The 17,904-nt window shown below is 36.9% G+C and overlaps 1 protein-coding gene across 1 annotated transcript in view; it reads left to right on the top strand.

Annotated features, from left to right (window-relative positions):
* TRHDE (thyrotropin releasing hormone degrading enzyme) overlaps positions 1-17,904 on the top strand; it is a 387,413-nt gene that overhangs the window by 110,447 nt on the left and 259,062 nt on the right. The window contains exon 3 of the mRNA XM_061204462.1: positions 16,031-16,157. Within this exon, the coding sequence (XP_061060445.1) occupies positions 16,031-16,157 (127 nt within the window). The remainder of the gene's footprint in view (positions 1-16,030; positions 16,158-17,904) is intronic.

Below are 17,904 nucleotides of genomic sequence, written 5' to 3'. Positions count from 1 at the left end.
GGTTAGAGACTGACCACTTTGACCTCCTAGACCCTTTTCCTCCCAGAAAAATGAAGGTTTGAAGACAGAGGTTATGTCAGCAAATGTGTATTCTGAAAAGAACTGTCTGGCTACCTTGTGAAGACTGGATATAGAGGGGAAGGAATGGAATGGAAGTTTTGAAGTTATTAACAGTAGTTCAGGAGAGAGATGGGATCACTTGACTTGGATGGCAGTGGATATGGAGAGAAGTGATGGATTAAAAATCTATTAAAAAAGGTAAAATTAAAAGGGCGTGGTTGATGGATTAGATTTGGGATAGTGTGTTGTAGTGGAAGGGAGATCAAAAGTGACCTGAGCAGGATAAGGAAAAACAAAGCCACATCAGAGGCATTGCGGTAAAACTATGAAACACCAAACTCAAGGATAAAAGCCTTAAAGGCAGCTGGAGACCATTTTGTAAGATGTATAATGATATCGTGGTTAAATTAAAAAAACATAGTTTTGGAGATGTATATGGTATGAGTGAAATGACATAATGTCTGTGATTTCCTTTAAAATACTTCAGGTGAAAAAAGAAAAAAATAGATGAAGCAAATTCTTGATAATTGTTGAATCTAGGAGATGATAATACAGGGGTTCATTATACTGTTATCACTGTTTCTTTCTGAAAATTTAAAACTATTCATGTTTAAAAAAAAGTAACCAGAGAGAAAAGAAAGATCACCTATTGAGAAAGGAATGACAAGTAGACATCTCATCAGTGACAACAGAGTCCCCTAGATAGTGTGATACAAACTTTCAAAATGTTGAGAGAAAGTTAAAGTCGTGTCCTAACTGGGCTTCCATATTCTGATAAATTATTAATTATGAGTGAATGCAAAATACAGACATTTCCAGAGAAAGAAGGACTGGAAGAGTTTTCTGTTTACAGACCATTGTGAAAAGAATGACTATAGGATATACCCCAGGGAGAAGAAAATTTAGCCTAGAAAGAAAGAAGCAATGGTGAAGCAAGGATTGGTAAACCTGTTGGTAAATTTAAATAAATATCACCTGTGAAATAATAATAATGACTAACTTTGATGACGTAAAAAATGACTTATAACAGTAGTATAATATGAAAATGAAAATCCATAACAGCTAACATATACTAGCCACTTCTCTCAGCCCTTTCCACATAGTGACTAATTTAATTCTCATAATTCTCAAGCAATTACAATTAGCATTTTTATCATTAATTTAATTTTTCTGATGAAGGGACTGATGCAGAGTGATGGTTAGTAACTTACCTATTAAATGTTAGGAAGAGATAGAGCCAGGATCTAGATCCAGGTAGTCTAGCTCCAGACCTGGTCACTTGAAAACCACACTATACTGAATGTATAGTGTATTCGGGTCCTTGTTCTCAAGGCATGTAGAGATACAGATTAACATTAGACTGTGTAAAGTCATCATGCACTGACATTTAAGTGCAACTACCGAAAGAGTAGATAGAAATATTAGATTATACAATTTTGAAATGACAAAAAGGATAAAAATGGAACAGAGAAGAAATGATAGATCTACTTAAAGCAGGAAAGGAGAAAAAAGAAGCAAACTAAAAGCAAGATGGATAACAAACATTGAAAAACATAGTAGAACAGAATAGGAATCTATCTGTAGCTATATCTATACATCTGTCTACACTAAATTTACCTATTAAAATATAGAATGAGTGAAGTTGTTTTTGTTTTGTTTTAGTTTAAATAAATTGAACAAAAAATTGGATAAAGAAGTAAAATATGATTCTATGCTTGACAGAAGATGCATCTTAAATATAAAGCCCACAATTTTGAGTGTAAAAGGAAGGATAAAGTCAGTGATATTTGGTGAAATATGTTTTAAGGCGTTCACATTATTGAGGCTGAAATTATAAGAGGATTTCACCTGGAAGACATGAACCCATATGCCCCTAATAATATTGACTCAAAGTATTGATATATGAGGCAGAAATTGGCAGAACTATAGATGGACAACCAAATCAATGGGCTTGTGGGAGATATTAATATCTTTCTCAGGAACATAAAGCAAAAAACCTAATAGAGATTTAGAAGATATAAACAAAACAATATTAATCTCCATATATTTAGAACCATTTACCTAAATATTAGTGGTTAAACATTGTTTTCAAACATCTAGATCCATTGCTTACAGATTTCGTTAATTACTGGTCTAGAAAAAATCTGAAGAAATACCAAGAATCAGTGTCAAATGGGCCAGGCTTTTGGCAATAATGTTAGATAGGAATAATAAAGAAAAGTAACCTGGAAATCACATACATTAGGAAGTTAACAACATACTTCTAAATAATTTATGGGTCAAATAGAAAGTTATGAAATATTTAGAAATTAATGAAAAATGAGAACACTGCTTATTAAATTTCATGGATGCAAGTAAAAGCTATACTTAGAAGGAATTTAGAGCCTTAAAGAATATAGTATAAAGAGCCTTAAGGATCATATTAAAACATGAATGATTTAAAATTCATCAGCTGATCATTTTATTGAAACATTTAGAGAAATAGCAGAGTATAATGAAAGAAGCAGGAAAATAATAAAGATAAGATTAGAAATCAATGAAATAAAAAACTAAGAAATAATAGAAGGCTTAATGAAGCCATAAGAGAATTCTTTGAAAAGACTATTAGACATACCTCTGACAGTTTTCATCAAGAGAAAAAAGAAAGTACAAATATTATTATAATTGAAATAACTCTAGATGGAGAGATTTCAAAAATAGAGAATATTATGGAGAAATTTTCTCATGCTTGTAAAACTTAGATGAAATGCATAATTTTAAGAAAAATATGAATTATCAATAACCATAGATATAGTGGATCACTAATCAAAATCTGTCCTCTCACACACAAAACCACCAGGTTTACACAGTTTTATAGGTGTGTTTTAGTTAAAACCCTATCTGGGAAAAGGTAAATCTTAAACAAACGAAAAGCTTCCCAACATCTAAGTAGGTTACCCCGCCCCCACCCTCGCCCCAGGAAAGCAAACGGTTAACACTAGAAAATTTATTATTATGATTCACTACCCTAATGGAACACAGGAAAAAAAGAAGAAAAATATCATCTGAATAGATAAGATGAAAGCATTAGAAAAATGCAACACTATTCATGACATAATTCTTGGCAAACAATGAATAGAAGGGAATTTCCTTATCTGGCAGCAAGAATTATAGTTGGTAGTGAAACAGTAGAAGCATTCCAAATAAAGCGAAAAATAAGGATGCCTTCTTTCACTGCTTTTTAAAAAAATTTGGCATTGTTCTAGAAATCTTGACTGAGACCAGCCAACACAAAACAACGCAGAAAAACTATTAGAGTTATTTCAGACAGTTGGCTAGTTTCAAAGTCATTTTACTAAAATCAGTAAGTGGCTAATATCAGAAACAATAGCTTAGAAATATGATTTTTCAAATCCCATTCACAGTAACAACAAACCATAAGGTCTCTAGAAGTAAATCTAATAGAAGATGTGCAAAGCTTATATGAAGGAAATTGATAAACTTAAAAATGGGATAAAGACTGAAATAATCAAGAGATCTTCCTTGGGCATGGGTGTTAAGATCTAACATTTGAAGGTGTCATATTAACATGCAAATCTAGTGCAATTTATCCAAGTCCCCAAGAGGATTTTTTTTGTGTAAATGTGGAAAATGATCCTAAAATTCATATAGAATAATAAGGAAGCTTTGAAAAAAATTAAGGAAAAGTACTGGTCTTATTAGACCTCACAGTTTATTACTTATTTATTTTTTTGAAAATTAAAAAAAATGTTTATTTTTTGGCTGCATTGGGTCTTCGTTCCTGCGTGTGGGCTTTCTCTAGTTGTGGTGAGCGGGGGCTACTCTTTGTTGCGGTACACGGGCTTCTCACTGTGGTGGCTTCTCTTGTGGAGCACAGGCTCTAGGCGCGTGGGCTTCAGTAGTTGTGGCATGCAGGCTTCAGTAGTTGTGGCTCGTGGGCTCTAGAGCACAGACTCAGTAGTTGTGGCGCATGGGCTTAGTTACTCCGCGGCATGTGGGATCTTCCCGGACCAGGGATTGAACCCGTGTCCCCTGGCAGGCGGATTCTTAACCACTGTGCCACTAGGGAAGTCCACAATTTATTATTTAGTTTTAGTGATTCCAGAATGTGCTGTTGGCACAGTGATAGACATACTGACCAACAGAAAACAATGGAGATCTAAGTTTGTATGAGAACTTTGTATATGGAGAGAGGCATTATAAATCAGTTGGGAAGGCAGGACTCTTCAAAAAATAGTACTGAGACAATTGATCATCCACATAGAAAAAAATAAAATGAGATCACTGTTTCCCATTATTCACATAAATACATTCTGCATGGGTTAAAGCTCTGACTTTGAAAAGCAGAAGTTTAAAAATCTTAGAAGAAAATATAGGAAAAAATATTTTTTGACCTTGAGGGCAATGAAAGATTTCTTTAAAGAGACCCAGAAAGCAGAAACCCTGAAGGGAACATTTGATATTTGACTACATTAAAAGTAAAACATTTTATTTGATCAGGAACATAATGTACAAGACTAGCACAGTCTAGGAGAAGATTTTTGTAAATCATACACAGGCAAATGACTACTGTCCAGAATATACAAAGAACTACTATGAACCATGAGAAAATAGGTAAATGATCTAACGGAAGACTAGGCAAAGGAACAGGGCAGTTTGCAGAACAGGAACATATAAGCCAATATACGTTTGAAATGGTGCTTAACACCCGCATTACTAGGATGATGCAAATTACAGCTAACAACCAGACACCATTTCATAACCATTGGTGAACATACATTGCAAAATTTATGAGGATGTGGGGAAGCAGGGACTGTCATACATTGCTGGTGGGATGTAAATTGGTATAGCTCCTTTGAAGAGAAATTGGTAATGCCCATTAAAACGAAGGACAATTATAACATGAATTGAAAATCTACTGAAGCCTGTACTTCATGGCCATGGTTAATTCTAGAGTGGGAGGGAGGGGCGTGGTAAGAAGGGGGTGTATTGCCTCAATGGAATTGTAATGTTTTACATGGTTAAAAAATATCTGAAGCAAATGGGGAAAAATATCAACATTATTTAAATCTGTTGGGGGTATAAGAATAATGCACTTTTGTACTGTACTTTTCTCTATGATTTCTCTATGATTGGAATATTTTGTAGTTTCTTTAAAGAAAGAGTTGAATGGAGAGGCTTGAGGACTGAAATGAAAGTTTTCAGGACACTCATAAGTAGCTCTTCCTGGAATCTATATCCACATTGCTCACATCCTTACTTATTTTATATTTTTACTCAAATACCACCTTCTCAGTGAGGCTTTCCATGGCCTTTGACATTTTCTAACTCCTTCTGATTTATTTTAATGTTGAACACTTATTACTGTTTAACATGCTATATATTATTTGTATTCATTTGTATTGTTTACTATTTATAGTGTATTATTTGTAGCATTTATTTGTATTGTTTGTTTTTATCCATCTTTCCTACCAGAATATAAGCTTCCATGGTAGGGATTTTTATTTGTTTGGTTTACTTTCTAGAAGAGCAGCTGGTACAGAGTAGACTCTCAATAAATATTTATTAAATGAGTGAATGGACAAAGGAATTCTGAGTTCTGACCCCTAGGTAGTGGAAGGCTGCCTGCAGCATTGAAAGATCCACAAGGGAGGGTTGGTGCATGAGGGATGCTGTGTTTGAACTGGATGGTGCTGAGTTGGAGGAGAAGGTGGCATACATAAAAGTAAGGTCAGCAGGTTGCTGGAAATCAGGGAATAAAAGGACAGATGGGACAAAACAAATTGAAACTGAATCCAACTGAGCCCTGAGCTCCTGTATTTACAAGTAGATGTTCTTGGGTGTCAGTCTTGCTGAAGAAATTTGACCAGGCATAAAATGGAGAGCTTAATAAGGAAATTCTCTACACTTATTCTATCTCACTTAAAAAAAAAAAACAAAAAACTGCAATTCAGTTTACTACAAACGATGTACTCTATCTCAGAGAGGGATTAAATGCTACCGTTTTATCTATGGGGTGTGACAGTATTAAACAACTTTTACTGGTTTCCAGACATTGGATCTGACTCATCTGTTGTTTATAGTTTATTGTGCAGGGGAAAGAAAGATTAGTTTTTTGAGTTAAAAATAATAACAGTCATGTTGAATGTATCTTCATTGAAGACTTTGATGTTGAAAGAGATTTAAGGTATATATGTTTTCCTGTGTGTTAGGCTTTTGCTAAATATTTCTTTCCAGTCTTGAGGCTTGCTTGCTGTGGGGCTGAATGAACTAAAATAAAGGTTCTTAGGTGACTCTAGGCCAGTAGTTCTTCAACTTTAGTGTATATATAATTCAACTGGTAAGTTTGTTAAAATGAAGATTTTAGGGGCCCACGGAGAGAGGTGATTCAGAATTTCTGCAGTGTGTTGACCCAGGAATCTGAATTTTAAACAATTACCCCAGGTGATTCTGCTGCAAAGCATAATGAGACAACACTTGGAAAATAATTGGTGTAGATGATTCTTTTACTCAATCATTTCACTTCTGTGTGTGTGCACCAATTACATGCAATAATGTGTTATGTGCTTGGTAATAATATATGTAAGTAAATCAGGTGTGCCAACATTAGCAGATTGAAAGCTGTAAATAATTATATCTACAACAGAAAGAGTGACACACAGAGAAGTACAAAATATGCTCTTATATGAAGCTGAAAATCTAACACAAATCAGTGTATTAACTGGCATGAAGATAAAAAAAAGTTATACTAGCTTCCTATTGCTGCTGTAATAAATTACCAGAAACTCAGTGGCTTAATGCCATACAAGTTTATTCTCTTCCTATTCCAGAGGTTAGAAATCTAAAATGAGTTTTTACAGGGTTGAAATCAGGGTGTTGGCAAAGCTGGTTCCCTCTGGAGGCTCTAGAGGAGGATCTGGTCCTTGCCTTTCCAGCGCCTAGAGCTTCATGTCTTGCATTTAGTGATTTATGAGCTCTTTCTCCTTCTTTGCATCTTCAAATTTCTCTCTGCTTCTGTCATCCTATTGCATTCTCCTTTTCTGTAGTCAAAACTCCTTCTGCCTCCCTCTTAGTAGGACATTTGTGATGATATTTAGGGCCCACCTGAATAATCCAGGATAATCTCCTCATGTCAAAATTCTTAATTTAATCACAATCAAAGTCCCTTTGGTAACATTCACAGGTTCTAAGGATTGGGACATGATATCTTTGGGGTCAAGGTCTGCCTCCTGCCCTTGTACCACCTGCTCCAGTCACGCCAGCTCCTTCCCCATCCCCCTTGGAGCCTCCTCTTTATGTTTATTGGCTCGTGCATCTGGGTTCTGGCTCCTTGTTTCTGTCAGAATTTTGTGTGTATTTATTTTCCTTTTTCTTTGCAAAAAAACTGGTATCTTCCAAATTTTAAAGAAAACTAATACTCTTGGGCTTTTAGCTTCTTGTTTACAACATCCTTCCCTCTTTGTATCGATGTATTTTTCTTCTACATAGTGTCAAAAGCACCTGCTCCCTTCTGCCCGGCTTGTTTTGTTTTATTGATTTGTATGAAGAACCCCCAAATCAAATTATGTTCACATAGGCGAATTAATACAGCTGTAATGGTGGAGAGTTTAGTGGCAACACATCATTGTTTTGCAGTTACTAAAGAAAGGGACTGATTTTTTTCAGTTAGGTGAAAGGAAAAGTAAATTTGTTATTGTTATTAGAGTGAAATTTTAAAGGCATGAAATAATTTCTGTGTCTTCCAAAGTTCTTAATGTACTCTTTCAGTATGAAATTTTCTCAGAGAATAACTCTGGCAAGCCAGAAGGTTTATTTAACTTAACATACCAAACTACAAACATCAAATCAGAGCAAATGTTATTCAAGTCTTTATTTAACAGGTGTGCTACTGCTGTAAATGTTTTTTTTTTCCCTTTGCTGTATGGTGTAACTACACACTGTTTCACGTAATTGTATAGCAACTACCACAATTCATTTTTAACACAACAAATAATTAAAACAGTCTAGAAGAAAGGCACTAGAGAAATTTAGTTTCACTGTCCTTTAAAATGACTCAGTGACTATAGAAAACCTTCTTTTCAGATTCTTCATCTACAAAATCAGAATTCACTGCTGAACACCATACTGATTCTACAGGTATTTTGTAAAGATAAATAAGAAAACCTGTGAAGTATTTTAAATTATTAGAAGAAAGTCTCCAGAATTATTTAGTGTAAAATTTTATAATATTTCTGACAACTGCATGTGTTTACTTATTTGCATTATATTACAATTGTATGTGTATTTTTACTTCTCCTTTGAAATCTTTAATACAGTGAAAGTAGAACATTATATGTAAGAACTTGAATAGTTGTTTGCTTCTCTTCACTTCCATGGTTCTCTGTCCCTGTTCTGATGCATCACCATCTCTATGGAGAGAACTTCTTTGAAGAGCCCTTGTAAATTAGGTCCACATTGATTTTCTCAATGATTAGACTTAGTTGCTGTATCTTGCTGGACTGCAAGCTTCTTGAGAGAAGAGACCATGTCTCTTTTGCTTACCTTTGGACAGTCAGCACATGACCATTAATATATGCTCATTAAATAGTAGCTAACTAACTAAACATCCCATTGATGACGTCATTTAACTGTCTTTGATGTTCTAATTCTAAGTTGCACAGCTATCAGAGACAGTCAGTTTGAACTTATCTAAAGTTTCCTACCATTATGACTCCTTTCCAAAGAATATTCTGTCCTAATAATGGCATATGTCTGACATCAGTGCCACCTATCCTACCCCTAGCAGCACAGATGGCATTTCACAGATCATGGCACTTTCTCCTGACAAGTGCAGATGTGGTCTCAAGTTTCCTCCTGACATGTCCTCTAAGAAGCCACTCTCAGTTGTCAGAATAAGTTGAAACTTAATTGCCATCCCTGTTACTGTGAGAAAGTGAGATGACCAATGCCTTTAGTATTTTCCCCCTTCTATGATCAAAACACAGTTGACCCTTGAACAATAAGGGGGTTAGGGGCACCGACCCCTTGCACAGTTGAGAATCCATGTATAACTTTGGACTCCCCAAAACTTAACTACTAAGAGCCTACTGTTGACCCAGAAGCCTTACTGATAACAGTCAATTAACACATATCTGGTATGTTATATGCATATCTACATGTATTTTATGCATTCATGACATGCCTAACCTTTTTAAAAGCTTTTTGATATTTCTAGACTACGTGGTTCATGTTTTATTTTTTCAAATTGTTTCAATCTCCAAAAAATTTTCCAATGTACTTATTGAAAAAATTTCGAATATAAGTGGATCTGTGCAGTTCAAACCCATGTTGTTCAAGGATCGACTGAACTTAAAATCCTATAAAAAGATAAAACAAACATACTTTAAATATAGAGAGTCCATGAAACTACAGAGTAAAGGCCACTGGGTCAAACAGAAGCCCCCTAGGAATACCTATTTTGGGCATTTAAGTTTTCTATGGGATCAAAAATATGTAGCTCCTAAACCTTAGCTCATTGCTGCTGTGAATTCCCACAGTGGTGGGGCCATAAGATCATTTTTTCCAAGGCCAGCTTCTTCTATTTCATATTGGCTGGCTACTATAGTTATGTCTGTCTGATCAGTACCAAGTTCGTGGACAGTTCAGGGAAATAAAAAGAGGAACACTCGATTAAAGGATGGAGAATGACAGCTGAGTAGTTGGTATGTATTTTCAAGGGAAGCGAAAAATGTCAAGGAGTTAAACTGAGTGAAGATTAAAAACAAAACCTTTTCATTATTTTCTTTTCAAAATAAGTAGTGACTAGATGAGAACAATTTAGGCAATTTAGTATGATGCACCAGTCTCTCAGGGTTAATATGATATATAGATAATGATAAACTATTATCCCTGGAAGGAACTCTGAACTGAGACCCAGAGAAGTTAACAGACTTTCCCAAGTTGACAGTCGTTACTGAGAAAGCTGAGTCTCACATCCCTGTGTGCCAGTTCCTAGTATAATGTCCTTTCTACTGGACTTAATGTGCAGTTTGGTTTATATTGGTTGTAGGAAGAAGCTACGCAGAGGGAGAGATAAAGCCTGGTTAGCAATTTACATTTTCAGAGCTGGGCTCTTATCGTGGAATGTCAGAAGAGCAAGTGAGCAGGTGTAATAAAATTATATTTCATTGCTTTTGAGTGATAACTCTGTTTTTGAAGATTTAGTTTCTGTATTATGATTAAGTAGAACCTAGTTGCTCTAAAAGAAGAAAACAACTGTGATTTTTTTCACAGTATAAAATGAATTATTGCACAGCCAACTCTTGATTAACAACAAAGGAATTATCCAGTTTGTGAAATATTTTGGACTTCCCCTGCCCCCAACCCCATCCTTCAGCTGGTCTCGCTTGTTCCAACTGGGCACTGGAGTGAGACAGGTACAGATAAGGTGAATGATTGTTCATTCCTAAGAATGTGACTACAATTGGCTTTATTTGGTAACTAAAGGACTTGTTCAATAGAATGTTAGGACCAATTGAATAAATCTCTCCATTTCTCTGCATCCCTCCTGCCATCTCTCCAGTCCAAACCACCGTCAACTTTCACTACAATAGTCTAACTTATTTCCTTTGTTTGATCCTAGTGCCTCCTCATCTATCATCCATACTGCAGCTAGCGTCATCAATTAAAACTTAATTCTGATTATGTCATTCTGTGGCTTAAAATCTGTGACTTGCCTATGCCTATAGGAGTGAATTAGTATTCTACCATTTGGTTTACAGGCCCTTCTTTAATTTGGTTTGAAGTTTCTCTTTACGTATCCAGTCTTACCTATCACTATGTATCTCTTCACTTTTCTAATTTTATTTCTCTTGGAAGTCTTCACAAGCGTCCCCCTATACCTCAGTTCACCTGGTATAGGTCACTGACGTAATCTTTCTGACATGCAAAAGTAATTTTATCATTTTCTGGCTTAATAGCCCCCCATGAATTACCACCAGTAGTATAATTAAGTCCTACTATTTACTGTTGCCTTTAAAATCACTTATCATTTGGTTAACATTGTTGCCTTAGCACAATGACACTTTTGTATGGTTAGAACTAATAGATAAAAGTCTTTGCCCTCATGCAACTTACATTCTTAGGAAAAAGGCAGTCAGAAGCAAAATGAATAAGTAAAGCATATCTTTTGTTAAATGGTGATAAATGTATGGGAAACAATAAAGCAAGGAAGGAGAACAGCGAGTCCTGGGGTGGGAGGGAGGACAGCTCAGAAAGCAAAGATATTTGGAAAAGTATATCTAAAGGAAGAGAGGGAATGAGCCGTGGAGATATTTAGGGGAAAACTCAAAGCCTTGATGAGAGAATCTTCTGGCATGTTTGAGGAATGCCAAGGAAGCTAGTGTATAATTGGCGTAAGGTTAGTGTGGAGCAAAATGGTAGGAAATGAGACAGAGAAGTAAAGGGGATTAGGTTTTTATAGGGATTTGGGAGCCCTTGTAAAAACTTGGACTTTTACTCTAAATGACATGGGAAGCCACTAGAGTACAAAAAGAAGAGTGGTATAATTTGATATTTATTTATTTATTTTTAAATTTTATTTTTGGCTGCGTTGGGTCTTCGTTGCTGCACGCAGGCTTTCTCTAGTTGCGGTGAGCGGGGGCTACTCTTTGTTGCGGTACGTGGGCTTCTCATTGTGGTGGCTTCTCTTGCTGCGGAGCACGAGCCCTAGGCACGCGGGCTTCGGTAGTTGTGGTGTGCGGGCTCAGTAGTTGTGGCTCGCAGGCTCTAGAGCGCAGGCTCGGTAGTTGTGGCGCACGGGCTTAGTTGCTCTGTGGCATGTGGGATCTTCCTGGACCAGGGCTCAAACCCATGTCCCCTGCATTGGCAGGCAGATTCTTAACCACTGCACCACCAGGGAAGTCCCTGATATTTATTTTAATTGGAACTTTTTTGTTGTTGTTGTTGTTGTGTAGAGAAGAGGCTGAATGGAGTAGGGGATGAGGCATCAGTAGGAAATTAGAGCACTCATCCAGGCAAGAAATGAAGGAAGCTTGGACCAGGATGGTCGTGGTGGGGTTGTGAGAAGTGATTGGATTCTGGGTATATTTTTAAGGTAGATCCAAAAGGATTTGATGACCAGTTGAACCTGGGAGTGTGAGAGAAAGAGGGAAAACAAGGATGGTTTTGAGGTATTGGGCTTGGGCAGCTGGATGGAAAGGCTTCAGGAGGAGCAGGTGTGTATGTGTGTGAGTGTGTGTGTGTGAGACAGAGAGAGACAGAGAGAGAGAGAGAGAGAGAGAGAGATTGGTATTTGGATTTTAGATGTGTTAATTTTGAGAAGCTTATTAGATATCCAAGTGGAGATGTCCAGTGGGCAGTTGGAAGTCTGGAATTATGGGGTAGGTCTTCAGCATCTAAATAATATTTATAACCATGGGACTCGATATTGTCTTTAAGGGACTGAGTGTAGACCGAGAAGTGATGTCTATGGATTGAAATCTGAGATCCTCCAACATTAAGAAGTGAGAGGGATGAGGGAGAGGATGAGGATGAATCAGCCAGGAGGCTGAGAAGGAGTGGTCAACCAGATAGAAGGAAAGTAAGATAGAAGCCAAGTGAAGAAAGTGTTTGAAAGAGGGGAAATGATCAACTGTGTCAAATGCTGCCGATAGGTTAAGCATGTTGAGGACTGGGAGCTGATGGTTGGATGGTTGGATTTGGCATCCTGGGGCCATAAGTGATGCTGATGAGAGCAGTTTTGGTGGAGTAGTGGGGATGAAAGCCTTGTTGCGGTGACTTCAAGAGAGACCAGAAACAGGGAGTATAAGTGGGCAACCACCCTACTTATACCTATTGTCTCAGGGTGTTAAGTGCTCCTGTTCATTTTGAAAGTATTCTAGTTTGCATGTTAACTTACGTGTTAATTCTAACTATATAGGAAACTCTTTCAAGGACCGTAGCTGGAAACCATAGCTGGAGGAACTGTGGTCAACAAAGATTTTTCTTAAACATAGGAAATGATACAGAGTATGTGTTTGCTGATGAAAAGGATCCAGTATGGAAGCATAAATTGGTGATATGGGAGATAAAGGGGAGAATTTTGAGAATAATGTCTTCGAAAAGGCAGGAGGGGTAGAATGTGGAGGGTTTGGCCGTGGGTAGGAGCTCAGTCCTTTGTAATGGGAGTTGATTCCATTACATTACAGGAGTTCATTGTAATGGGAGGGAAGGCAAAATGCAGTTACATTTCTCACATTGTATTTTGCTGTTGATTTATTTGTTTGTTTCTCCACATATTGTGAGCTTCTTAAGAGCAGTAAGAGTAAATGTTTTGTTTATTTTCTGGCAGAAATTTTTATTGTTCTATTTCTACTCTCTAGTACAATGCCTGGCACACAGCAGGTGTGCAATAAATGTTTAAATGAATAAATGAAGACTGTACTAATCATGTTATCTTCTCACTCAGATTGGATCATTTCCATCAAATCTTGACAACCAGATTGATTTAATTGTGCTTCTCTTGTCTGGGCCTACAGATAGCTTGACTAACAGGTAGAGCTGATTGACGGGAATGGCTGTGTTTCTACTAAAATCAATGATGCTCCTTGGGAGTAAAATCAGTGACCTTTTGCTGCATTATTTTGCAGTGGTCCTGGTTATGGTTTTAACATGAATTTACTATTTACTTCACCTTGAACCTTCTGAAAACTATCTGTTCTCCTCAGTATCCACTTGGCACTCATGGCTTACCATTCATATGGCATGCATCATTATCTGTTATTATTATCTAATTTACCTTTATTGATGGGAAGCTCTTTGAGAATGGGGATTGCATTTTCATTGCTTTTTGTTCCCAATAATGCTTTGTACCATCTGTGGTTAGAGAATATGTCTTCTTCATCACTTAAAAATGCTTAGTCCAGGCCCTGGTGCAAAGCAGATGCCAAATAAATATTTGTTGAATGAGTGAATGCAGGAACGAATGATTCTTGTCTGTGGTGTATGCTATTGGTGCACAGACCAGATCTCCTTTCCTGTTTGGTGTGCTTATCACCCAGCTGTCACTCTTTTGCTTCTAACAGTTCACACCTGACCTCTTCTCCCAAGGACTCTCCTTGGACCACAGGAGTTGCATCATCCAGATCCTTCAAGAACAAGTGCCTGGGATTTTATGCCTTCTCCTGGGTAACCAGTATCCAATGACTGAGATGCAGGAATATGGAAGCTCTCTTACCTCAAGGCAGCACAAACTCACCAGTGCAATTTACACTCTAGAGCTCCCTGTAGGATCAGGCCGAGGCCAGGACTTCACTTGAAATCACACCCTTGCTTGGCTTTTTATGCTGCCTTATATTGTTTTCCTTGCTCCCTTGTAGGTTTCTCCTTGAGAACACTTCCTTGATAAATCACCTGTACACTCATACTTTCCTTAGGGTCTGTTTTTTGGGAACTTAAGACATTGCATGTTTATAAGCAGTTGATGTCAGGGGTAGGGGGTCCTAACCACTGTTTCTCTGAGAGTGGTAGTTTCTGCTGTTGCAGGTGGTGTCTCCTGACAGTTTTTGGTTTTATAGTCCTGCCAACCAAAACTGTAGACAACTGTGAACTACATTTGATATTTCATTTGGTTGTCAGATGGGTAGTCGTTTCACAATTTCAGTAAATAATTGTTATTGAATTTAGTAAACATCTTATTGGATTACAGGTCTTTCTAACAAAGTCAGAATGTGTTTTCCTTGACTTTTTGCTCTTTTTGATTACACACATCTCTGTTGTCTTTCTTTAAGCAAGAATAATAAAGAGCTAATTGTATAATCAATTTTTATATGATTGAGTACAGCTCTCTTTTGTCTTCCTGTTGAGTATAAAGATCCATTTCTACACACCAAGTAAACCATTTACTTTTTTAGTGATTTGCAAAGAACACAAACTCCGTTATCTGTAAAATGGGATTGGAAGTAATGTGTTTTAGAACTGAAAAGCACTTTGGCAACCAGCTGGTGGCTAACACCTTCATTTTATAAATGAGAACACTTGAGACCCAAAGAGGTTAAGTAATTTGTTCAATATCTCCCAGCTTGGTTCGTGGCGGAGCAGGAGTAAAACCCACCTCCCGGGCTCTCCGCTGCTCCACAAAATACATATTTCTTATTCACAGAATTGATACGAGGATTAGGGACCGCATCTGTGAAAAACAGATTTAGCCTTTGGAAAGAAAGATGCCAGATAGCTTTATGAAAGCTTTAAGAAAACTAATCTCATTTTAACCTTTTCTGTACAATTGTTAGCTTTGTTCAGTTTTATGTTATTTGCCTCAGGCTCCTTTTTGGCCAAGGACTAGATAATATACAATGCTTGATTTGAAAATCAATATTAAGTATCCAGATTGTGTTAGAAATATGACTAACGTCAGCTAGTTTTGAAGCCGGGAACAGTTGCAGACAGCCTTCCAAAATGGCAATCATTTATGTACATGAAAAGTTTTCTATCCTACTTTGCATATTGGGAATAAGGACAATTGGATAGTTGCTTCCAAAGAAGAGAAGAAGCCTAAATTATTTTTTTGTTCAGCCTGGTAATACTTCCAAAGCTTGTTGCAATGTAACTTTAACAAACCATGAATTTTCTCTCCTGCCAAGCCACCATATCCCGCCTGCTTTCAGCATAGTCAGGAAACCGTTATACTAATCCACCGTACCTTCCTATCTCTAGCAAGCACATGTAAGTGATAACTTTGAATATTTATTTTGATGCAATATAAATCTTCTCTCTTTCAACTTGTAAAGCTGGGAAACTGTGACTTGCTCAACTTGGTTACTTTAATTGTTTAAGTTTGGTTCTTTCGGCCACAGCATGCTTTGATATATGAACAAGGACGCTGCTTAATATTCGTAGTATTCAAAGTGATTTGTATAGGTTCATATACACAGGGAAGATAAAATTGGAGGATCAAGAGGCTAAAGTAACTTTTCTATATATTTTTAATTAGGTACGCTTATATGCAAGACCTGATGCTATCAGAAGAGGATCCGGGAACTATGCTCTCCATATAACAAAGAGATTAATAGAGTTTTATGAAGACTACTTTAAAGTGCCCTATTCCTTGCCAAAACTAGGTAAGAATTTTCTCGGTTATTTTACTGTAAGGGCTCCTTGAAGGTGGAATTTCTTCTTCATGCATTTATTTGAGACATCCAGAAACAGGAAAATTCTAAGGGTTATATTTTTAGAGAAGATGAGCACAGAAAACAGTTTCTTCTGAAGAGGTAAATTAAAAATCAGTGTTTTTAAGTCTTGCCAAAAAGTGCTCACAGGAATTAAGAAAGGCATTACGTGAGTTTAAGATTCCAAAAGATAACCCAAAGAGCTAATTTGTTGAATAAGCACTATGGAGGGGTGCTTGCCAACATCTCGTTTAATCTTCACAACTGCTCTGTGGGTAGGTACCGTTAGAACATTTTCCACATAAGGGAATTGAGACCTGGGAGTCTTTCGTTTACTCAGACAGCCAGTAAGAAAAGGAGTTGGGATTTCAAGCTAGGTCTTGATGACTCCCAGAACTATACAATATTTTACACTAAGAAGGCACTCATTGATTAGTTTCTGTTTCCTAATTCTCACATGTCAGCCCCGAATGTATTAGTCATCCATTAGATTATTTTTGTTCAGTCATATTTTGAGTACACAGTTACAGTAAATAGAATAAAAACAAGAGAGGAGGAAAATTGCAATGGTGGAGATTGTGTTCACCATGAATATGTTTACATTTCTTTCTTTTACAAAGTGAGTAGGTTCAATAATTATTTGTTGAATGAATACATGAATGAATTTTGTTATCCTAGTTTGCATGAAGCTGCTGCTTTTACAGGGAGTGAACTGAGATGTTCCAGGAAGTTAGAAAGGGTATATATATACCCATTAGAAATGCTGAAGCTTTTTTTTCTTCTCAGAAAACCTGTTTTGAAATATTAATATCACAACCGTTTTTTGTTCCTCACCCCTCGTCCCCCATCCATTTTCCTTCTCAGGAGTGTTGTTAATCAGCATCCACGTAAAAGTTATCACTCATTGACAAAAATAAAGTGCTTACCTGGTCAAAAGTATTAGCATTTGAACCGCAGGTTCTTGTCTCTGGAGATGGGCCTATTTCACTAAAGTACCTGCCTGCTGTGTAGCTTTATTGGTCTTATAATCAGTGATTCAGAAAGTAGATAGAATAGTTGATATTGTTATCAATGGGTGTAGCATACAGTTTTAATGAGTGATATTACAAAATTCTGAGGTCTTTTGAAACATGTGCTCTTAGAATCCCTAAGATTTTCTTTCAAATTTCTAAACAAAATTTCATTTCAAATAGGATCTATGTTTTGTTTTGTTTTGTTCTTCCTTCTTTATTTTCCCCTCTATATCAACTTCCCTATTAGAATCTGTTACACTGAAATCTCCCTGGTAGGCACCCAAGGCAGAAAGGAAGACGTGACTTCATTTGCACGGGGGGTGACACTGTTCTCTACACCAGGTAAAACGGGCTGGGAACTTCCCAGCTTGACCCTAATGTAAAATTCACGAGTGCTTATGTTGCACGTTCAGCAAGAGAAATAAAATGTGAATCTTTGTCCCCTTCAGACCAGTAATTAGTAGAGGAACTCAATTTATAACTTCAGGGGGTTCCATGTAACTGTCAGCTTGCAGCAGGAAGCATTTCTGTTCCTCTCTTTCACTCACAGTTGAACTATGCAGTCTTTCATCTGTAGAAAAGAGCTTTGTTCACTGTTACTATTACTTGTTAAGCTACCTTATGGTGTATATAACTGAATGATTTGACTAATCCCAGCACACTCCTTTTTATGTATCTAGGGGAGT

Source organism: Eubalaena glacialis, chromosome 11 (assembly GCF_028564815.1).
Source record: "Eubalaena glacialis isolate mEubGla1 chromosome 11, mEubGla1.1.hap2.+ XY, whole genome shotgun sequence".
Classification (NCBI taxonomy): domain Eukaryota; kingdom Metazoa; phylum Chordata; class Mammalia; order Artiodactyla; family Balaenidae; genus Eubalaena; species Eubalaena glacialis.
This window is presented reverse-complemented; position numbering and strand designations above follow the sequence as displayed.